Genomic DNA, 23,598 nt, shown 5'->3' on the forward strand with positions numbered 1-23,598 from the left:
CACTAGCCACCCTTCAGGTGTTCAATAGTCACATGTGACTTGGGCCCAACATATCGGACAGTGCAGGCAGCGGAAAGTTCTATGCAGTGCTGTGCTAGACCTTGTATTAGCAGCAATAAATACAGGTGTAAATAAAACTCTGTCACTGCCCTTACGGAGCTCAGAATTAAGTGAGAGAAACTAGTAAATGGACAATCACACTGTGTTAGGGAAAGTGTGGGGGCCTTGGAAGCCCAAAGGAAGGGTAGCTAACTCGATCTGGAGAAAGAGAGGCGTGGTTAGGGAAGACCTGAGGGTAGAGACGGAGACAGTCTCTAAGCTGAGGATAAATAGCCAGCCAGACAGGTGAGGGGATGTAGGGGAGACACCCTGGGCAGACGGAACACCGTGTACGAGGTTTCAAAGTCAACAGCAGGGTGAGCCAAGAAGCTGCAAGTAGTTTAGACCATTGAAACCCACAGTGTGGGCGCCAGAGGTGGAAGACGAGGCTAAAGAGATACAGACCAAGCCTTACTGACCTAGGGAAGGAAATTGGACTTCACCCTGAATATCGATTATCTGTTGTCTATCACAAACCACCTCCAAATTTAGTGGCTTAAAATGGCAACTTTATTTGCTCACAATTCTGTGGGTTGGCAGATTGGGCTGGGTTCATGTGGGCTCTTCTTTGGAGGATTACTCGTGTGTTTATAGTCATCTGATGGCTATTTTAGGACTGGATGGTCTAAGACATTCTCACTAGTGTGGCTGCCATGCAGTGCTAGCTAATGGATGGGCCATGTGTCTTAGACTAGACTGGGCTTCTTCCCATGGTGGCAGTGTTCCAAGAAGATGAAAGCAGAGACTACAAAGCTTGTTGAGGCTTTAACTCAGAAGTAGCACAATGTCACTTCCACCACTTTCTCTGGGTCAAAATAAGTTTTAGACCAGCCCTGATGAGAGAAGCTACAGAGAATTTGTGGCCATTTGTAATTTCTCACACTCTGGCATGATGTTGGCCTGAACCAAAGGTGGTGGGTCGAGAGAAGTGGACAGATTTTTTTTTTTAAAGGATATGTCAGGGGCAGAAATAAGAAATCTTGGGGTTTGTTCTGGAACTAAGAAGAGAGAGTGAAGTTACAAATGACTCCAAGATCCTTGACGTGGGTGATTGGTGAATGGTAGTGCCCAGCATTCAGAGGGAAAAGAGGAAGAACAGGTTTGGGAGTGGGGTGGGGGGGGAGATGATGTTTTCAATATGAGTCACAGCCAGGTGGAGATGGATAGAAAGCAGGTAGATATGCAGGTGTAGGGAAATGTCTGGCTAGAGATACCAGTTTGGGAGTCTCAGGTGCCTTAAACCTAAAGTATCTTCCAGAAGACCTGCATCCTCGGACCTGGGAAATCTTGAGGGCAGGGATTAGGTAAGTCAACTCTGTAGCTGCATTCAGCCTAACCCAGTGTCTCAGGGCAAAACCGTCAGTCTTTGCCGGTTGAAGGTTCCCAGGTTCTTGTGGACAAAAGAGATTAATTAAGGTTATAGGGAGAGCCCTCAGCTCTGGACTAAGATTCAGTGTTGGCATGGGGGTAGATCCCAGCTCCTGTCGGGAGCAACTGGACACTGACTCAGAAAGTCATGAATGAGTGCATCATCACGGAGGGAGGTCTACAGGGGCTAGAGGAACCCTCCTCAAGAATGCTGTGGAGGTGGGGCGCCTGGGTGGTTCAGCGGCTGAGCATCTGCCTTTGGCTCAGGTTGTCATCCTGAGGTCCTGGGATTGAGTCCCACATCAGGCTCCCCGCAGGGAGGCTGCTGCTCCTTCTGCCTGTGTCTCTGCCTCTCTGTCTCTCATGAATACGTAAGTAAAATCTTTAAAAAAAAAAAGGAATGCTGTGGAGGGTATTGCCTCTTCCAGTTGGAAGACAGACACATAAATAAAATCTTAAAAAAAAAAAAAAAAGTGACTCAGTGGTTGAGCATCTGCCTTCAGCCCAGGGCGTGATCCCGGAGTCCCCGGATCGGGTCCCACGTCGGGCTCCCTGCACGGAGCCTGCTTCTCCCCCTGCCTGTGTCTCTGCCTCTCTCTCTCTCTGTCTCTGTGTCTCTGATGAATACATAAATAAAATCTTTAAACAACAAATAAATAAAAGATGAGGATTCTTCAGGATTCTTCATTCCTCGGCGACGGTTCCAGTGGTCCCGCCTCTCTCGCAGGCGATGGACCCGCCGGCGGCGCGCTCCTTGGGCACAGCCGACCCCCGGCCTGGAGCCTCAGCGGCCGGCGAGCGGAACTGCGGTTCCGGGGAGAGCGAGCGCCCGGAGCCTTTTCGCGGAGACCCCCGCCCTAGCGACGCGCGCCGCGTTGCTAGGGGCGGAGACGCGGGAGGCTGTGCCGCGTGGTGGCGGCGGACGCCCCGCACTCCGCGCCCCCCGGGCCTCAGCTCCCGGCCCCGCCAGCCCGCCGGTGGGTATGGAGCGCGAGGAGGGCGGCGGGGAGGGGCGGGGGGAGCCCTCGCGCCCCGCAGGCGGCAGCCGCCCGCCTGCTGAAAGCGGGGAGCTCGCGGGCCGGCCCTGGGCTGGGAGGTGCCGCAGCGCCCCCGCCCCCATCTTGGGGGATGAACCACGCAGCCCACCCTCCCCATAAGCTTTGACAGTCCGCGTGGGTAGACCTGAGAGCCTGGAAGGGAACACTGGACACAGGTTGTCCCCTAAACTTGGGGCAACCTTGGTGGAAATTCTGGCCTTAATGCTGGCTCCCTGTGAGACTCTGGGCCTCAGTTTCCCCCTCTGTACCACGAGGGTGTCGAATCAGGCCGTCTTCCCGTGGTTCCACGGCGGCTTTGTTTGTATTTGTTTAGGGTTTGATGCCCTGTGCGCGCCCCCCCCCCCCAAGGAGATCTGGGGAGAGGGAGGGAGATGGGACATTAGCATTTACCTGAGCAATGGACCGGGAGTCAGGGAAGTCAGGTCAGGTACCCGGGCTCCGCCTCTGCCTCTGTGACCTTTAGCAAGTCTCCACCTTCTGCTGAGTCCCACTTTCTCCGTGGAAATGACAATTGGGTATCTGCTGCAGTGTAACGAGGAATACTGCACTGGAGACTTAAAAGAGAATTCTCTGCCTTAGGTTTAGAGTGACCTCTTGGTATCTTAAGGTCCGCGGAAAGCAAATTGAGGCAGAAATGGGTCCTGGGATTCAGATTTAAGCCTGGTTTCATCTGGAACCAACAAGGATGTCCAGAGCCGTAACTGGGTTTATGGCTTTTCCTAGTCCTCTCCAGCCTTTCCTGAACCTAAAATTTGGGACAGAGCCCCGGGAACTGTTCCCTGAATGATTTGTTGTTGGGCAATTTTGAAGGACCCTTATGTGGTTGGATCCTTAAAAAGCTTCTTGCAGGGCGCCTGGCTGGCTCAGTCACCAGAGCGTGTAACTCCTGAGCTCAGGGTAGCTTGAGTTCAAGCTGGCCATTGGGCATGCAGCCTACGTTATTTTTTTAAATTTTTATTTGTTAAAGATTTATTTATTTGAGAGAAAGAGAGTGTGAGCGAAGAGGGTGGGGAAGCAAAGGAGAGAGACAAGCGGACTCCATGCAGAGCTCAATCCCAGGGGCCGGATTTGGGCCTGATCTCAGGACTCTGAGGTCATGATCTTAGCCAAAACCAAAAGTCAGACACTGAACTGACTGAGCCACCCAGGCGCCCCTGGAGCCGACTTTAAAAAAAAAAAAAAGGCTGCTTGCCAAACGACTCTTCACCTTAGTATCCCATTCATTCATTCATTCCACAGATATTTGCCTTGTATCCATTCTCCCAGGCCGTGCTTAAAGCTCAGATACAAAAATGAGCACGATGCTTTCCCTCCTCTCAAGTGTATTGGATGTTCACAGTATAAACAGTGGAAGATAACTGAATAGTGTTTTTGCTTCTTTGATTAGTCTACTCATAATAAATCACAACTACACAGACATTATTGAAGTATGTATACTCTGCTGTTGAGATTTTAAATTGCCTTGGTATATAATACAGAACTTAAAGAATTCTTAGCCTTAGTGTGATCAATCCCTCTGGCCAAGAGACATAACTGGCTTAGGTTTAATATCCTTCAGACTCATGTACCCATTTATATATATTCTCTGTGTATATTTGTTACATGTGTTTAACATGTGTGTATTAACAGTAGCATTAATGGTGTAAGTTGGCAGAAATTGCTCCTTCCAGTTGTTCTTGTTAATCTAGCCATCATGCCAGTAGCCAGGATCAAGGGGGGGCTTTCTACGCACTAGCTTTTATAGAGATGCAGTGTAATGTGCTGACCCAGCACAAGAGCTCTGGAGTCAGACTGCCTGCATTCAGGTTTCAGCTCTGCCACTTATTTGCAACTTGTCTGTAAAGTTGGGCAGGTTGTCTAACATCTCTGCACCTCACTTTTCTCATCTTCAAAATGAAGATAGTAACAGCATCTAGCTCAGAGGCTTGTGGAATACATCAGAAGAGTTAAAGAATATAAAGCATTTAAAATAGTCCTTGGCACATCATAGTGCTGTCTTTAATCTTTTTGTTTGTTTGTTTTACGATTTAATTAATTAATTAATTTGAGAGAGAGATCATGGGGTGGGGGGAAGGGTAGCAGGAGCAGCAGACTCCCTTCTTAGCAAAGAGCCTGACGTGGGGTTCAATCCCAGGACCCCAGGATCATGACCTGAGCTGAAGGCAGACGCTTAACTGACTGAGCCACCCAGGCGCCTACCATCTTTGATCTTTACAGAAACCCAGTGAAGATATTCCATCTTACATATAGGAAACAGATTCCAAGAGGCTCAGCAGTTTGCCCAAGACCGCAGGGAACTGTAAATCAGATCTGAGTCTGTCCAATTCCCGTGCTGATGCCCCGAGTCAAATGTGATCTCGGACTCTTCTGTGTTGCTCTGCATTTTTAGAATAAGCTACACTGTTAATTGGTAGGGTTTATTTATTCGAGTTCTTAAAATAGAGCTGTTAAAATGCAATAAAACCCCACTTCAAGAGAGCTATCTAGTTAGAGTTTTGAACAGATAGTGTTCCTGCCCTGATTCTTTAGATCTTTAGATAAAGGGTTTATATTGTGATGATTTTGAAAAGCTCTTCTATCTCAAATTCTATGATTCATGCTTACTAAAGTATTATTTTAAACAGGAGAAACTGCCTTTCTCACGGCAACAGTGGCAGTCAGCTCTGGAAATTTTTGAACAGAAGTACTATAAGAAAAATAAGTGTTTAGGGATCCCTGGGTGGCGCAGCGGTTTGGCGCCTGCCTTTGGCCCAGGGCGCGATCCCGGAGACCCGGGATCGAATCCCACGTCGGGCTCCTGGTGCATGGAGCCTGCTTCTCCCTCTGCCTGTGTCTCTGCCTCTCTCTCTCTCTCTGTGTGACTATCATAAATAAATAAAAAAAAGAACTGTTAAAAAAAAAAAGAAAAATAAGTGTTTAATGATGTACTTAAATATTTAACTATCTCCTTCTTTGGGGGTGCCTGGCTGGCTCAGTCAGTAGAGCGTAAGACTCTTGACCTCAGCATTGTAAATCCAAGCCCCACGTTGGGTGTAGAGTTTACTTAAATAAATGCAAATTAAAAATAGTTGTATAGGGATGCCTGAGTGGCTCAGAGGTTGAGCGTCTGCCTTTCGCTCAGGGCATGATCCTGGGATCCAGGATCGAATCTCACATCGGGCTCCCTGCATGGAGCCTGCTTCTCCCTCTGCCTATGTCTCTTCCTCTCTCTCTGTGTCTCTTGCGAATAAATAAATAAAATCTTAAAAAAAATTATAAAAAAAGTATTATTAACATTATGGTACCCTTCCCTAATTGTTGGAAATATGCCAGTTATAAGATATTGGAATTTTGGAATGTATCTCTTTGTGAGGCAAAGCTATACTCAACAATCTCTTTAATTAAACAAGGTCTTTATTTACCTTGTGAATCTCCTTTCAGTGCAAACATATGCTTAGAGAGAGATTAATTTAAGCATCTTTTCAGTAATTACAGAGATTAGGAAGTGGCTGCCTGAACTGTTTTCCAAAGGATAAACATTACAAAGCACTGAACACGGCAGCTCACCAAGAAAATCCTATTGGTTTGGGGGTAAGTAATTCTAAAAGTTATCTTTTGCTTAGAATGTCCTGTGAGTGCTCTTCAGATGGGAAATACGGCTCCCTGCAGTAGCAGCTAAGAGTCCCATCAGTTTGAAGCAAAGCCAATCCGGTTATAGCACCTGCTCTGTTTGGTGACCTAGATCTGTGGACAGCGTCTGTCCTTAAATTGATGATAATGTTGAAATGGGCTATGCTGGCAGATGGGAAGCCCCGCACCCTCTCCCTGTCTACAAGTGTTACACCATCGCAAGATTTTTAAAAATTATCCTGGCGTATTTTCTGTCAGCATATCTTGTGCTTAGTATAGAGAATCCTAGACTGTCTGAACAGCAAGGGACCTTCGGTTCCCACTTCTTAGCAAGAAATGATGTTGCCAGAGTGTGTGAGCCACTTGAGGAACAGCGATGAACATGACCAGGTCCTTCCTCTGGTGGAGCACAGTCTACTAAAAATGATCTAATATGCTGTCCTCGTTTACAGATGGGGCAGCTCAGGTGCAGAGCAGGGGACGGAGGAGCCCAAGGACACACAGCGGGATGAGGCAGCCTTGCGGCTGGTGCCCAGGGCTCCTGGTGCCACACACGGTGTTCTTTCCACCGCACTGTGCTTCCTTGCAGTCACCTATCTTGTCCGGAGGTCAACTCTGGCAGCTTCTCAAAGTGTAGGCTGCAGTTCTGGAACACGGTTTTTTTAATGGTTACGATTGAGATACTTGGTGAATTTTAGCTTGCTGTTCTTCCTGTAGACCATTCTTCTGAGAGCTGGGCTGGGCTGGTCATGCCTGTAAGAAACTCATCTCTTAAAAAAAAAAAAAAAGAAAGAAACTCATCTCTTAGGGGCACCCGGGTGGCTCAGTCGGTTGAGCATCAGACTCTTGATTTGGGCTCAGGTCACAATGGCAGCATCTGGCCCCATGCTGGGTGTGGAGCCTACTTAGGGGTCTCTCTCTCCCTCTGCGTGCCCCCCCTCCCCACGTAATAATTTAGAAACTCATCTCCTAGACTTTAAGCAGAGTCTCCAAAAGATGGGAACTCGGTACTCCCACCCTCCCTTTACTTCTCTCTACTCTCTGGCTTCTCAGAATAGCTAGTTGCAGAGGACATGCATGACCCAGAGTAGCTGAGATTAGCCCCTACCTCTTCAGATACGTTCAGTCCCAGCAGATATCCTCCTGGCCATGTCTTCCTGTCACTTTCTTCGTATTTCACCAGCCACCAGAATAGGAGCTGCACAAATCAGGTGCTTAGGAGGCGTTTTCTGAATGAACATATGGATTAGCGTCTTTAAATGTCTAATTCATTCTCTCTTAGTTCTAGCCTTGCCAGTTGTTGAGGACAATGCAAGTACATCTAAAAAACACTTAGTAATTCTGTTTATTGTAATATGTCATCCATTGTTGGCATTGTTTAAGTTCTAGGCCAGTGGTTCATAAACTTTTTGGCCTCAAGACTTCCTTTTACTGGGGAGGGGGTGCCTGGGTGGCTCAGTGAGTCAAGCCTCTGACTCTTGGTTTCAGCTCAGGTCATGATCTCATGAGCTGTGGGATCCAGCGCTGCTGTGTTAGGCTCCATGCTCAGTGGGGAGTTTGCTTGAAAGATCTTCTCCCTCTGCTCGTTCTCTCTCTCTGTCTGTCTCTCTCTAAAAATAAATAAATCTTTTGAGAAAAATTATTGGGGATCTTAAAGAGCTTTTGTTTATGTAGGTCATAGATTGGGTTCTACTCTGCCACCTATTGACATTAACACAGATTTTTATGGGAGCAGCCTGGGTGGCTCAGCAGTTTGGCACCGCCTTGGCCCGGGGCCTGATCCTAGAGAGCTAGGATCGAGTCCCACGTCCGGCTCCCTGCATGGAGCCTGCTTCTCCCTCTGCCTGTGTCTCTGCCTCTCTCTCTCTCTCTCTCTCTCTCTCTCTCTCTCGTGAATAAATAAATAAAATCTTAAAAAAAAAACCCCACAGATATTTAAAAAATATTTACTTATTCATGTTAATAATAATAGACTTATTATATAGGTTAGCATAAAATAATTTTTGAAAAATGTGTTTTCCAAAATGCACAAAAAATTTGGTTGGAGACTGGTATTGTTTTACATTTTTGCAGTTCTTGTTCATATTTGGTTTCAACATAAGGCAGTTGGATTCTCTCTTTTTAAAGATTTTATTTATTTATTCATGAAAGACAGAGAGAGAAAGGCAGAGACACAGGCAGAGGGAGAAGCAGGCTCCACGCAGGGAGCCTGACGTGGGACTCGATCCTGGGACTCCAGGATCACGCCCAGGACCTAAGGCAGGTGCTAAACCACTGAGCCACCCAGGGATTCCGGGCAGTTGGATTCTCATGTCAGCTTCTGCATTCAGCCTATTGGCAATATGTGGTTGGGGTTGTAGTATAAGAAGAAAATCAGACCTCACACAGAGATGTAGTTGGAGGAAGGAGGACCATACGCACTCCTTGAAAGGGCCTCAGGAATCCCCACCGGCCCTCAGACCAGTCTAGGTCATTACCTGTGTTGTCTCATGTAGTGTCATCAGCTCTCACATCTCATTCTTTTTTTTCTTTTTTTTTTTTTTTAAGTAGGCTCCATGCCCAACATGGGGCTTGAACTCATGACCCTGAGATCAAGAGTTGCATACTCTCCCGAATGAGCCAGCCAGGTGCCCCTCATATCTCATTCTTACTACAGAATAACCTGGCACACTGGTTTAGAGAAGTGTCACATGAAATCATTTAAAAACAAACCAGCAAGCTATGACCTTTTAGAATAACTTAGGTTCTTTTCAAGAAGCGTCACTGGTGAAAATTATCTTTTTATTTTCAAATACACATTCCTAGTATTTATTGTGGCACAATTACGTATAGTATAAAATGTATTCTTATTTAGTACAGGGACAGTGTTATGCAATCATCACCACTGTCTAGTTCCAGAACATTTACGTGATCCAGGGGGATCCCCGGGTGGCTCAATGGTTTAGCGCCTGCCTTCAGCCTGGGGCGTGATCCTGGGGTCCTGGGATTGAGTCCTGCATCGGGCTCCCCGCAGGGAGCCTGCTTCTCCCTCTGCCTGTGTCTCTGCCTCTCTCTGTGTCTCTCATGAATACATAAATAAAATCTTTAAAAAAAAAACAACAAAAGATTTTCATGCTCCAAAAAGGAAACTCTGTTCCCTCATCACACCAGCCCTTGGGAAGCACTAATCTGCTCTCTGTCCATATAGATTCTGACTGGGGGTATTTTGTACCAATGGTCTCATAGAATACGTGGCGTTTTGTGTCTAGCTTCTTTTGCTTGGTATGATGTTTTCGTGGCGTTTTGTGTCTAGCTTCTTTTGCTTGGTATGATGTTTTCAGGGTTCATCCATCTTACAGTATGCTTCATTATGTTATTTATTTTTATGGCTCATATTCATTGTATGGACATACCACATTTTGTTTTTCCACTCATTCACTGATGGCCATTTAGGGTGTTTCCCCTTCTTGGCAATTGTGAACAGTGCAGCCACGAACATTCATGTATAATTTTTTTGTGCGAACACCTGCTTTCAGTTCTTCTGGGTGTCTTCTCAGGAGTGGAATTCTTGAACATATGGTAATTCCACATTTAACTTGTTGAGAAACCTCTTTGTATTTTTAAAATTTATTTTGTCTTTGTTTTTCCTGATCTGATTATGCTTTATGGGTGGAGGGGGGTTGTGCATTCCCAGGGCATAAGAGGAGGCAGGGGAAAGAGGAAAAGCAAACAAGTACGATAAATTAGTCTTTTAAAAAATAAGGCTTTATTTTACATAACCACACTAACAAAATGAACAGTATGTGTTCTTTTTACTAAGCAGGGGACACAGCTTCCAGTAGCTACAAGGGATGCTGCTGCTCGGGTGCCATCTGAAAGGAGCTCCTCACAAGGTTTTGTGTAGCTTCTGTGCAGGGATGGGGAAGCTGCAAAGCAAACTCAAACACAGCACTTATAAATACAGGTATGGCAATCCTGCATTGGGATCCCAAATTTTGTCATGTTGCATTAAAATTCTCCACTAAAGAAAGAGAAGGCCCAGAGCGATTATTGATGACCTTCCCCGAACAGGCAGCTTTCTGAAAACAAGTCTGTTTTCTTTTGGATGAGAAACAGCTAATGTCTGCAGCCACATGGAGAGGGGCCCTGCGTCTTTGGGAATGAGCTCTAGGGTGAGCAAAGACTCCGGGCCTCTTGGCTTCAAGTTTCCCCTTTATTGGATTCCAATCCTTCAGGCATTCCGAGCAGACTCGGCATTAATAATCCCATTTCTGGCAATGGCCGTGGGTCTCCCTTCTGCACTTCTTTTCCAGATTTCTCCTCAGCCTGGCCACTCCTGTGGGCCATCTCATCTTCCCCTTGCCCCCCTGCACTCTGTACCAGTGGGCCTCTCATTTGCCATCTTCTCTTTAGCAGGCCCGAAGAAATTATAGAAGAGAGAACTCAAACTAAAGCTTGTCTGGAGTATAGCCCAGCCCACGTGGATACGGTCTCGGTCGTTGCTGCCCTGAACTCAGACCTGTGTGTCTCTGGAGGAAGAGATAAGGTGGGGTTTGTGGTGCTTCCCAGGGAACCAGCTTACTGTGGCCAAGGGAAGGTATTTGAGAAGGAAGCGCTGATTCTCTGGTTCCAGCAGCAGCGTCGAGTAGCATGAAACCATAGGCTCTGTCGGTTGAGCGTCCGACTCTTGATTTTGGCTCAGGTCATGAACTCAGGGTGATAAGACCGAGCCCTGCATCAGTGGGGACTTGGAGCCTGCTTGAGATTCTCTCCCCCTCCCCTGCTGCCCTCCCCCCTGCTTGTGCGCTCTCTCTCTCTCTCAAATAAATATTAAATTAAAAAAAAAGTCCAGTCTCTTTTATCCTGCTCTTTTGCCCAAATCTCTAACTGGCATGCATCATAATTCTGCCCTTCTGTGTTCCTGTCTTTCCTCCCACTGACACTGAATCTGATTGCTTCTCCCCGTCACGTTTGCTTCCATCACAGGACTCACAGCTAGGATGGTGGTAGCAAAAATGTTGATTCTTTTAATACCTCTCATTTTCATATTTCATGGATTTTTAAAAATTTATACATTTATTTTACTTATTTGAGAGAGAGAGAGAGAGCACAGGGGGAGGGGCAGAGGGAGAGAATCTTCAAGCAGACTCCCTGCTAAGCATGGTGCTCAATCCCACAAGCTATGAGATCATGACCTGAGCGGAAACCAAGAGTCAGAAAAGTTCAACCAGCTGAGCCATCCAGACACCCCTGTATTTCCCAGATTCAAAGAGGTTCATGTTTTGATACTTGAGCACCTCCAAAGTCAGTATGCATCTAAAAATTGATGATAGGGGCACCTGGCTGGCTCAGTCAGTAGAATGTATGACTCCATCTCAGGGTTGTGAGTTCAAGCCCCACATTTGGTGTGGAGCCTACTTAAAATAAATTTTAAAATAAATAAAAATAAAAACTGTTGATAAAGCATGGATATAATTTAATTGGCAGCAGTTTGTCTTAAAGTTGATATCATCTTAGATGTATGAATTTTATTTATATGATCTTCACCTGTGAGGGGTAGGTAGGGAAGGATTATCCTCTCTGTTTTACAGATTAAGAAACTGGCATTTAACCAGGTCAAGTGCTAACATGCTCCTTTCTCTCTAGCAATGAATTACAGAGATTGGGCCAGAAGATGCTAAACAGGGAGTCTCCTGTTCAGGAGATTTATGACAAAATGTTAAAGTATAGGGCTGCCCGGGTAGCTCAGAGGTTTAGCACCGCCTTCAGCCCAGGGTCTGATCCTGGGGACCAGGGATTGAGTCCCACGTCGGGCTCCTTGCATGGAGCCTGCTTCTCCCTCTGCCTGTGTCTCTGCCTCTCTCTGTGTCTCTCATGAATAAATAAATAAAATCTTAAAAAAATATATTAAAGTGTATACCTAGAAAAAGGACAGAAAGAAAGTTTTAATGATGATTCTCTCTGGCAGATGGGATTATGGTTTTTGTTTTTTTTTAATTAGAAAAAAAGTGTGATGTGTTTTACAATCGTGTGAGTATACATAACACTACTGAACTGTACACCTTAAAATGATTAAGATGGTAAATTTTCTTTTTAAAGAATCATTTATTTATTAAAGAGAAAGTGCAGGGGGGGAAACTTATCCCACGTAGAATTCTAATTCAGCATTTATGACCAGAATCTCAGGCTGTCAGTTCCCTTTGGGGAGTGTCCTCCCGAACCCATCAGCAAGGCTCAGAGCAGTGGCCCATTGCCTTGCAGAGAGACAGAGCACCCGTCAGGAGGAAAGAAAAGAAAGTCCACACAGGGGGACAAGACTAGGGATACAACAATAAAGCCCTAACGCTTGACGCAAGTCCCTTGACAGAGAGGGAGAAATTAGGTAGAGAATGAAGTAAAGGCTTGTTTCAATTAAATAAAATATTTACTTAAAATATTCAGAGATTCACTTCACTGAAAATATTACAGAGATGCTAATGACTCTAATGACTCTCCGCAGACGGTTGTGGCCTATAACTGGAAGACTGGAAATGTGGTGAAAAGGTTCAAAGGACATGAGCGAGAAATCACTAAGGTAACTATCAAATGATCATTATCAGGGAGGGAACTTGGAACTGAATAAAGGAGTATTAATGGCTCTAGATGTAGGAGTGATTGGATATTCAGTCTTAAAAATAACTCAAGGGCCTCATTTGATGCCATGAGGCCCTATTCGAGGAAAAGCAGAGCAAACCATTCCTTTAGCTATTGTTACAGGCATATTAGACATGATTTTTATTTGGTCACTAAGCCCTTAATAGTTCAGGTGGTAAATAGAGAACAACTCTCCCTGCTTATCCTAATTCAACAGGGACATGTTTAGAGGCTGCCTGTGTGTTTACTGTAGGTAGGAAAATAATAAATGATACAATTTCTTTATATTTTAAATATATTATAAATAAATTATAAGTAAATGATAAAATCTCTGTACTCAGGAACCCCTCTTGGGGAAATTTTTAAAAAGCCAACAACAGCTAAATAAAAATTAATTTATTAAAAAAGCATTGCAGGATAGACTGAGCTCCTAGCAAAAAGGATAGAGAATGCCAGTCCCTACAAGTCGCCTCCCTGAAGTCACCCTAAATGAACTGAAAAGCAGAATTGAGTTGCAGACTCTGTCATAGTGAAACCAGGCAACAGCCACAACTCATGGTGCAAAGTGTGGTAGCGACACACCAGATGCAGTGCATTCCCACGGCGACGTAGAGAGAGCCTCAGGCTCTGACACCTGCAGCCCCAGGTCTGTTGCCCATTTTAAAGTCCAATCAAACAAGCACACCGGAACTTTTTTTTCCTCTTGAGCAGATAGCCTGTATTCACAAATCCAGCCAGTTCTTCAGCGCCTCTCGTGACAGGATGGTCATGATGTGGGACTTGCTTGACCCCTCACAACCAAGGCAGCAGTTCTCTGGCCACGCCATGGTGGTCACTGGATTGGCTGTGAGTCCAGGTAAAGTCAAACAGATCTCTTCCTATTGCTGTTGTACTTTTTTTTTTTTAAGACCTATTTATTTATTTTGAGAGAGAGAAACTGAGTGGGTGTAAGCAGGGGGAAGAGCAGAGGCAGAGAGAGAAGCAGGCTCCCACTGAGCATGGAGCCTGACACAGGGCTTGATCTCACGACCCTCAGATCATGACCTGAGTGGAAACCAAGGGTCGGACACGCAACTAACTGACTGAGCCACCCTGGTGTCCCCTGTTATACTTTCTGAAAAGCTCTGTGCCAGGCCCGTCTCATGGACCATGTTTCCCTTGTTTCCCCAGACTCATCACAGCTGTGCACTGGCTCTCGGGACAATACTCTGCTTCTGTGGGACGTTGGGACCGGACAGTGTGCGGAGAGAGCTTCTGTCTCCAGGAACCTGGTTAGTAACTCACACGCAGTAGAGAGTGGGACAGCAGGAGGGAGCAGGGGGCGAGGCACGCAGCCTGGGGGAGAGATCTGGAGACCTTCCGGGCAGGAGAGGCTGGGGGCCTCGCTACTGCTCACCCTGAGCTCTCTGTCAGACTCTGGCCTTTCAGGGTTTCCAGATTGGATGATCTTTTGAGGTCTTCTGCTCCAGAGAACACCTCCACTAGTTCACATTGGAATTTTAAGTGGTGTCCTCATTTGTTCCCTCAAAATGCAGCTATTCCATATCTGCTGTGCCAGGAGCAGGTTAGCAGCCCAGGACACAGTCCACCAGAGCTCACAGCTTCTGGGCAAAGAAACAAGCATGACCTTTTTGCTCTAAGTATAATTTGCTTTATGAAGACCAGTGTTTTCTGGTAGCAGGCTGGTGTATAGCCTCACAGCCTTTGAGGTCAGTCATACCTGGGTTCAAACTATGGATCCATCACTTTTAAGTAATCTCTACCCTACTGTGGGGCTTGATCTCACAACCCTGAGATCAAGAGTTACATTCTCTACTGACTGAGCCAGCCAGGCACCCCAAGGTCTGTCACTTTTTAGCTGTGTTACTCCAAGAAAGGCACTTGGACTGTCAGTGTCTTCATTTATAAAGTGGGGGGAAATCCTATGACCTGACATTGGTAGATGTTCCTTTAGTGGTCATTAAATATCACTCATGGTTATCTTCTCCAGTTTTTTTTTTTTATTTTTTAAAGATTTTATTTATTTATTCATGAGAGACACAGAGAGGCAGAGACACGGGCAGAGGGAGAAGCAGGCTCCATGCAGGGAGCCCGATGTGGGACTCGATCCTGAGAGTCCAGGATCACGCCATGACCCAAAGGCAGGCACTAAACTGCTGAGCCACCCAGGGATCCCTCTTCTCCAGTTTTGAAGACAACCCTCCATGGCAAGGTGCGCTTGCTCTGTGCCCCCCCGTATTTGTGGAGGTTGCTGGAAGAAAATCCTGTCACGTCGGGTTGTTTTGAAAACTGTTTCATGCCTGTCCAGCAGGGGGCTACAGGGATGGGGAGAAAGAACACTTCTCCTGAACCCTGTGAGGCCTTAGAGCAGGGTTTCAGTGGTCCCACCACAGAACAGGGGACTGCTCCCCTTAGCTGCTCCTCGCCAGCAGCTCTCCAGCACACGTATGGGCGCCTGCTACCATTGCTGCTGCCGATCCAGGGGATGTCAGTAGAGCACAACTGCTGGGTATCTACAAAACACCGAATCCCTCCAAGTCAAATGTGCTAGTCAGCATCCTTGGGAAGTGGTGGAGAGATGCTATTTAGCACAGTCTACAGGAATTACAGCGGAAGAATGACTTGGTGTGGAGAAGTTTTGAAAATTTTGCTCTTTCCAGGTCACTCACCTGTGCTGGGTCCCTCAAGAACCGTATATACTACAGACTTCTGAAGATAAAACCATCAGGTGGGCTTACTGAGCAGCAGTCAAGGTGTTTCTGGTGAAGGTTTGTGGTTCCCGTGCTTACATGATTCCCTTCCCTCCTCTGCTTCTCCTCCCTGCTGTGCCTTCCCAGGGCCTTCTGCCCTTTTGCCCCTCACTGAGACTGGGGTCTCTCTGACCTGGCCCCTTGGACCACCCGGGTAGAAGTCGAACGCCAGGAGGTCAGGCCAGGAAAAAGCCCTTGTCCTGAATGGTTTTGAAGCAGCTGATGTCTGACCCCCATACTCACCCCCTGTATGAATATGTTCAGATTAACCTCAGGACCTGTCACTGGCTTGTCCCACCCTTCGGGCTGCCTGGCTCCACTTACTGCCCCTGCTTGGCTCCAGGTGTTCTCAATCACCCAGCCCTCAGATGAAGCCTTATCTGGGGAAATGGGGTTGGAATCCCAGTTAGGAGAGTCAAATGAAGTAAATCGTTCTCGAGTAGAAAGTACAATGAGAAACTCTGGATCTCAGAAGACATTCATTCTACTTAGGAAATAGTGGGAATGAGGTAAAGAGATGAAAATGAGACAAGAGGCTGAACAAAACATTCCCCCATGGACTCCATGGCCCAGGTAGGCCAAGGCCTGCAAGTCTTTTGTATCTGATTCTGGAATGGTGACTTCTCCTCTGGATCATAATAACTATCTCTTTTTTAAAAAAAATTAAGTCACAGGCACAGAAATATCCTCTTGTCCATTGAAAGCAGTATCCCAAAGGGCCAAATTAACAAATTAACTTATACAGTTAGGATGCTTGGTCTAAATTCTTATTAACTGGATCTCAAAATAGAAGGAACTCAGATGTCATTCAGTTTGGTTATTTCCTGGCAGCTTTTGAGTCTCCAAGGTTGATCTGGTTCATACTCCTGTTTTTAGATAAATCATGACATTCTCTCTGACCGGCCGAAGCAGCAAAGAGCTGAGCCTTATGTTAGTGGGTATTTCGGACACATTTACCACAGACTCATTTCCTGCAGTCATGTCTTGCAGATTATGGGACAGCCGGGGGCTGCAGGTAGCTCATGTATTTCCTGCAAAGCAGCATATTCAGACCTATTGTGAGGTCAGTGAGGATGGACACAAGTGTATCTCCTGCAGCAACGGCTTTGGAGGGGAAGGCTGTGAAGCCACGGTAAGAGATTGTGGGCGTCTGGGGGTCTGATTGCTGATGAGCAAATTATTTACTCTGACCTCACCTCCATACTGGGCTACATAGGCAAGCCCTACTAATGGCTCAAGCCTGTTCCAAGTGCATACTGTACGTGATTCTTTGCATTCCAGATGCATCTCTCAAGAAACTTCTATGAGCCTTGGGCTTTCTGAATTGGTAGTGGAAAAGAGGGATGGGATGAGAGTCAAGATAGGAAGGTGCTAAACACAGAACCAGTTTGCTAACATCCCTACTCCCAGCAGAGCTGAGAAAGGGGAGGGACTATTTGAAGAGCCACATTATTTCCATTGTACATGTGGTCACAGTAAAGGAGGCTCAAGGTCTTCTGGGAAGTTTGAAGTGCCAGTGTTGGCCGATGGCCCACCCCAACCCTTATCCATATACCTTTCCTCGCAGTTGATTTTGGATTAGATTGCATTGGCTCCTTCAAAGTACCTTGGATTCCTCATTGTAGAATATAGGTTAAAAGGGGCATCTAGTCCAAATAGAACAATTACGGCTCCCATTGTATCAAACCTTACACACTAGGTGCTGGCCTCAGCACATGACATGGAGTATCTCATTGAATCCTTACAACAGCCTTGTCCGTTAGGTTCTGTTATAATTGCCATTTTACAGCTGAGCAAATAGAGGCATGCCAAGTGAAATCTCTTGCACAAGACCACACCTCTGATAAGTGGTAGGTTGAGGTGTTGAATCCCAGGCTATTGATGTAGCATCTCTTTACCAAGCTAAGCATTTCTAGCAACTACAACCAACACAGTGTCCCGTGATTTCCTTATTTTCTGGATCGCTCTCCTCTCTGAACATTGTTCTTTTGAATTACATGGTATCCAGGGACTTCATTACTTTTTGGACACAATTCAGTTTGCTCTCCTCCTGGAACATTTCTCTAGCGGTGGTCTGATCATATCAATAAGAGTGGGATGGGTAGAACTTTCACCTCCTTTGTTGGAGAGTCTCGTCATCATTTACCAAGTTTTAGCATGTAGGCAAGAAATTAGAAAGGCTGTGCCTCTGTGTACTTGTGAGAAGGTGTTCCCAACTGTGGGGTCTCCAAGGATCCACAGAGGCCAGGAGGCTGAATGTCAGGCAGCTCTTGAACTGTTGTGTAGAAAGGTGACCTCGGGGCACCTGGGTAGCTCAGTCAGAAAAACATGTGATTCTTTCTCCTTTTTTTTTTTTTTTTTAAAGATTTTATTTATTTACTCATGAGAGACACAGAGAGAACGAGAGGCAGAAACACAGGCAGGGGGAGAAGCAGGCTCCACGCAGGGAGCCTGATGTGGGACTTGATCCCGGGTCTCCAGGATCACACCCTGGGCTGAAGGCAGGTGCTAAACCACGGAGCCACCCAGGGATCCCCAAGCATGTGATTCATGATCTTGGGGTCATGAGTTTGAGCCCCACCTGGGTGTAAAGATTACTTGAATAAAAAACTTAAAAAAAAAAAAAAAGTAGCCAACCTCATACTGTCCCATCATGCTGTAGGACTTGGATCTTTCATTTCCCTAACCATGACATTAATGAGGGAGGCAGCGACCCTCCCAGCACATCCTTAACCAGGGTTGTTTAAGATAGTCGATGTTTAAAATAATCATCACGGGGGATGGGGTAGTTTGGTGATGGGCAGTGATGGGAGGAGCACTGGGTGTTACACACAACTGATAAATCATTGAACACTGCATCTGAAACTAAGTCGGTACTTTATGTTGGCTAATTGAATTTAAATTAGAAAAACAGGGACACCTGGGTGGCTCAGCGGTTGAGCGTCTGCCTTTGGCTCAGGGCATGATCCTAGGGTCGGAATCAAGTCCCGCTTTGGGCTCTTTGCTGGGAGCCTACTTCTCCCTCTGTGTCTCTGCCTCTCTCTCACTCTCTATCAGGAATAAATAAGTAAAATCTTTAAAAACAAATAAATAAATTTAAAAAACAAAAAAATAATCATTGGATGGATGATTCGGTATGTGGGTGGATGGATGAAGATGAGGGGTAGCTACATAAGTGGGTAACTGGAGGGAAGAGGTGGCTCATGAGAAGGCGGGGAGGTGGAAGTCAGTGAGGGTAGCATGTATATAGCTAGAGAGTAGGTACGTTTGAGCCAGCCTGTGTCATTACTCTACAGTTGTGGGACCTACGGCAGACGCGGAACAGAATATGTGAATATAAGGGCCATTTCCAGACTGTCGCATCCTGTGTCTTTCTACCAAGAGCACTGGCCTTGATGCCTGTAATTGCTACCTCGTCACATGACTGCAAAGTGAAGATTTGGAACCAAGATACTGGAGGTAAGCAGCCTGCTGGTGGTGCTTCTCAAAGTTACATGGAGTCCTAAAAGCTTCCTTGAAACTCTTTCTTTCCATTGCTCAGCAAATACAAAGCCACCCATGTCCTGCCACTCTCCAGGCCCGTAGTGGTTAAAAGATGACAGTATGATATCGGGATTCTGCTGACCGTCTGGCTATAAGCCATCACTGCAGGAGCCCTGGTGCCATGTTGTTCAGACTGGTTCTGGAGAGCTCAAATACATTTAGCTCTTGGTAGTTGTTCTATCTGAAGTTCTTCCTCAGGTTTAAATGTGTGATGCTCAAAACGTCTGACAAAGAGTACAAGGATTGCCATTTTCAAATGCATGTTTTAAGGTCTAAAATGAGAGTCTCAAAAAAATAAATAAATAAATAAAATGAGAGTCTCAGCTCGTGGTGGGGGTGAGGTAGCATAAGGATGGTCTCTGCAAGACCTCCCAGTTTGACGCTGCAGCTAAGGTTTGAGATCACAGTAAGGTCATGACACGTCAAAGCACCAAAGAAAGATGCCTTGGGGAACACAGCTCCGCAGAGCCCTCAGTGAAGTGGAATGCCAGAGCCACTCCTACGGGCTGATGGTGAAATATTCAGGAATTTTTTTATAAGGTCATAGTGGGAGTATTTACACCACAAAGGGTGCGAGTGCTATGAGTAAAGGTGGTTGGTTTTTTTCTTCCAGAAAGCTGCCTTACCAGCACTCTACTGGCTCTAAGCTATTTTGTCCTGGACCCTGAGTTCTGACAGACATAGGAATAGTGTGAACTTAGAGAATCGCATGACAAATCCCTCCCAAGGTTACTTTCCAGAAACTTAGCTCCCAGCAGGGGAGGATAGGGTAGCTCTATCTTTTCTCAGGGAAAAGACGTGAGATCATGTCTAGGGGCACACAAACCGAACTTCCATAGGGAGCACAGCCCCGCTGTATCCCCCACCTCTCCAGCTGCCCGGCACAAGAGTGGTGGGAGGTGGAGAGCGCCTGTCCCAAGAGTCCACGCTCCTAAACCTGAGACCAGGGACAGCAAGGTCTGAGAGTGCTGCCCGGCCCACCAGGTGTGCACCTATAAATCTTAGAAGAGCAGCTTCCGAGACAGGGCCAGAGGGGACGCTGGGTCAGCTGGAGGCCCCCAGACTGCCCTGCAGGTCCCAGTTTCCTCTGTGTTGAAGGGAGCAAGGCCCCAGCAGCTGAAGAACAGCACCCCTGTCTGTTTCCTCCGCCCCAGCCCCTGCTCTGTACTCTGGGCGGGCGGTCAGGGAGGGCGACAGGCCAGGCCCCGACTGGATGTGCCTCTAAGTGATACACACCTTGTTTGGCCCACGTGCCGTTCTCTGGAGTTGAAGCCTTGCGGCTGGCCCACGTTTGCCTTCCCCGCCGGTGCGCAGCCCTCTGGAGCACGGGTGCTGCTCCTGCCTGGGTTGGAGGCGGAGGGCACGCTTTATTGACACGGTTCCTCACAGAGACCTCGCGCACCCCGACGCCGCGCGCTCGGCCTAAGCCGCTGGTTCTCTCTTCCTCCCCCAGCCTGCCTGTTCACCCTGTCCCTGGATGGATCAGGACCTCTGACCTCCCTGGCTGTTGGCGACACCGTCTACTTGCTGTGTGCAAGTTTCAGCAGAGGAATTCACCTACTCCGAGTGGAGCGGGACCCCGGGCTGCACCTGCGGGAAGTGGCGGCCTTCTGAGGCCCAGAGACACTGGACAATAGCAAACCGTGGCCCGTCCTTCCTCTGTGTGGCTTTGTTTTTCCCTGTGATCTTGCGGGGAGGGCAATGTGGGCCCTGGATTCTCTGCTTAGGTTCACTTGGCAGGTGCATCAGGGCTTGAAGGCCAGGTGCAGTTGAGAAACGTGGGCCAAGCGTAAGGTTCCCCGTCTCGGTGCAAACCACAAGCAGTTTGCAGGAACCTTTCGGACCGCTCTTTACAAACAAAGTTCGTGGCTCCGAACGATGAGCTGTAGGTGTGAGAGTGATAGGCCTCTGTCTGTGAGTCCGAACGCAGGGTTGAGTGTACTGGACTGACCTGTTCCAAGCCTCCCCAGAAGACAAAGCCGCAGGCGGAGCGGCGGTGTTCAGGTGGCCTCCTGGTTACCCAGCCGGGAGAGGGTAGCGCAGCCCCACAGGGGACATGGCTTGCGGACGTGGGATTCGGCTCCGGCCACTGCTCCTCGGCGAGGTGAAGAAGTCTTGGCTTCTACTCGGAGGAGCAGCCGAGCGCAGGTGGTGCATCCCACACCAGCGCTGAGGAGGCATGAAAATTAGACCCCAGATGGCTTGAAAAGTCCAACGACTGCAGGGCCTTGCCCCAAATCCTAGTTATCAGACCTATGCTGTGCATAAGAAAATGGAGAGGTTCTAGAGATTAAGGCTAAAAAAAATGTCATTTGTACATTTTAATATTTTTGTTTCATTTTATATAAACTCTTTTTGGGGGATGGCCAGTGTGAGGCAAAGGGGAGTCTACAGCAGCAGTAGAACATAGACAGCGAGTGCCTAGGTGGCTCAGGCAGTTGAGTGTCCAGTTTTTTTTTTTTTTTAAAGATTTTATTTATTTATTCATGAGAGACAGAGAGAGAGGCAGAGACACAGGCAGAGGAAGAAGCAGGCTCTCTGCAGGAGCCTGATGTGGGACTTGATCCCCAACCCTGGGATCAGGCCCTGAGTCAAAGGCAGACGCTCAACCACTAAGCCACCCAGGCGTCCCTGAGTGTCCAGTTCTTGATTTCAGCTCAATTCATGATCTCGAGGTTGTGGGATTGAGCCTTGCATCAGGCTGCACGATTAGGGGGGAGTCTGCTGAAGATTCTCTCTAAAATAAATAAGTAGGGCAGCCCCGGTGGCTCAGTGGTTTAGCGCCGCCTTCAGCCCGGGGCGTAATCCTGGAGACCTGGGATCAAGTCCCGTGTCAGGCTCCCTGCATGGAGCCTGCTTCTCTCTCTGCCCCTCTCTCTCTCTCTGTGTCTCTCATGAATAAATAAATAAAATTAAGAAAAATGTGTTTTAAAAAAATAAAATAACAAATAAAAAAGTAAAATCTTAAAAAAAAAGAACATAGAACAGAGGGATGGACTCCACCTTCTGCTGCCAACCACTGAGCCCTCCTTGGTGAGGAGGGACTGGGTGTTCAGGCCGGCCTGTGTGGCCCCCAGGACATCCGTCCCCAGGATGGTGCTCGCAAACCCATTTCCTTCAGGGAAGGTAGAGTCCCTCCTGCCTTCAGGAGAGCCCAAACATAAGGCAGCTGAGGCCTGGACATTAAATTGTGTGTGTGGCTGAAATTATAAGAGGATTTTTGTTTTTACTGAAAGGTTAAAAATGATCTGGAAAAGATACAATTTGGAGTGCTATTCTTCACATATAATCTAGACTGTCTATAATTTAGGTCCCAATTTGTATTTAAAATATTGTTTTCTTGGAAATAGCTACCAGCTGGGGCACCGGGCTGGCTCAGTCAAAAGAGCATGTGACTCAGTCTCAGGGTCATGGGTTGGAGTCCCAAATGGTACGGAGATTACGTAAATAAATAAAACTTCAAAAATAGGGCACTCAAAAAAAAAGGGCGGGGGGCAGCCCGGGTGGCTCAGCAGTTTAGCACTGCCTTCAGGCCAGGGACTGATCCTAGAGACCCAGGATCAAGTCCCTCATCAGGCTTCCTGCATGGAGCCTGCTTCTCCCTCTGCCTGTGTCTCTGCCTCTGTCTCTCTGTGTCTCTTGTAAATAAATAAATAAAATCTTTAAAAAATAAATAAATAAAAATAGAGCACTCAGTTAAGCGACTGCCTTCAGCTCAGGTCATGATCCCGGGGGTCCTGGGATCCAGTCACCATTGGGCCCCCTGCTCAGTGGGGAGTCTGCTTCCCCCTCTCCCTCTACCCCTCCCCGCTCAGGCGTGCTTTCTCTCTGGCTCTCAAATAAATCAATAAAATCTTTTTTAAAAAGTTAAAATAGCTACCAGCGACTAAAGTACCGTGATACAGTGAATATCACTGATATCAAAAAAGTATCAGACAAGTTCCCTTTTTTCTTTTAAGATTTTATTTATTTATTCATGAGAGACACAGATAGAGAGGCAGAAACACAGGCAGAGGGAGAAGCAGGCTCCAGGCAGGGAGCCCGATGCGGGACTCAATCCCGGGACTCCACATGCCCTGGGCTGAAGGCAGGTGCTAAACCGCTGAGCTATCCAGGGGTCCCAGACAAGTTCCCATCATCACTATCTTCCTGAACAGATCTAAGAGAAAAAATTAAAAAATTTTAAATTTAAATTCTATTTAACATACAATGCAATATTGGTTTCAGGAATAGAATTCAGGGCAACCCCGGGTGGCTCAGCAGTTTAGCGCCGCCTTCAGCCCGGGGTGTGATCCTGGAGACCTGGGATCGAGTCCCACATCGGGCTCCCTGCACGGAGCCTGCTTCTCCCTCTGCCTGTGTCTCTGTCTCTCTTTCTCTCTCTGTGTGTGTCTCTCATGAATAAATAAATAAAAATCTTAAAAAAAAAAAAAGGAATAGAATTCAGTGATTCCGGGTGCCTGCTTCTCCCTCTCCTTCTGTGTGTGTCCACATGCACTTGCTCTCTCCCTCTCCTCTCTCAATCATGAATAAGTAAAATCTTAAAAAAAAATTAGTGA

The 23,598-nt window shown here is 47.0% G+C and overlaps 1 protein-coding gene across 4 annotated transcripts; it reads left to right on the plus strand.

Moving 5' to 3' along the window:
* The first annotated feature begins 1,299 nt into the window (after positions 1 to 1,299).
* Positions 1,300 to 23,394, plus strand: WDR31 (WD repeat domain 31). Of its 4 annotated transcripts, none has more exons than XM_055301703.1 (11): positions 1,300 to 1,403; positions 5,991 to 6,095; positions 9,937 to 10,077; positions 10,530 to 10,659; positions 12,613 to 12,687; positions 13,458 to 13,602; positions 13,917 to 14,017; positions 15,407 to 15,474; positions 16,487 to 16,628; positions 18,793 to 18,955; positions 20,493 to 23,394. In XM_055301703.1, the coding sequence occupies exons 3-11, from the start codon at positions 9,965 to 9,967 to the stop codon at positions 20,651 to 20,653; spliced, it is 1,098 nt and encodes a 365-aa protein (XP_055157678.1). In that variant the 5' UTR covers positions 1,300 to 1,403; positions 5,991 to 6,095; positions 9,937 to 9,964; the 3' UTR covers positions 20,654 to 23,394. The 4 variants fall into 4 exon arrangements, with proteins under 4 accessions (XP_055157678.1, XP_055157675.1, XP_055157674.1 ...); XM_055301700.1 differs by having other exon boundaries at positions 1,301 to 1,403; positions 9,934 to 10,077; positions 10,527 to 10,659; XM_055301699.1 differs by having other exon boundaries at positions 1,301 to 1,403; positions 10,527 to 10,659.
* The last annotated feature ends 204 nt before the right edge of the window (positions 23,395 to 23,598 follow it).

This window comes from Nyctereutes procyonoides, unplaced genomic scaffold (assembly GCF_905146905.1).
Source record: "Nyctereutes procyonoides isolate TBG_1078 unplaced genomic scaffold, NYPRO_anot_genome, whole genome shotgun sequence".
Lineage (NCBI taxonomy): Eukaryota > Metazoa > Chordata > Mammalia > Carnivora > Canidae > Nyctereutes > Nyctereutes procyonoides.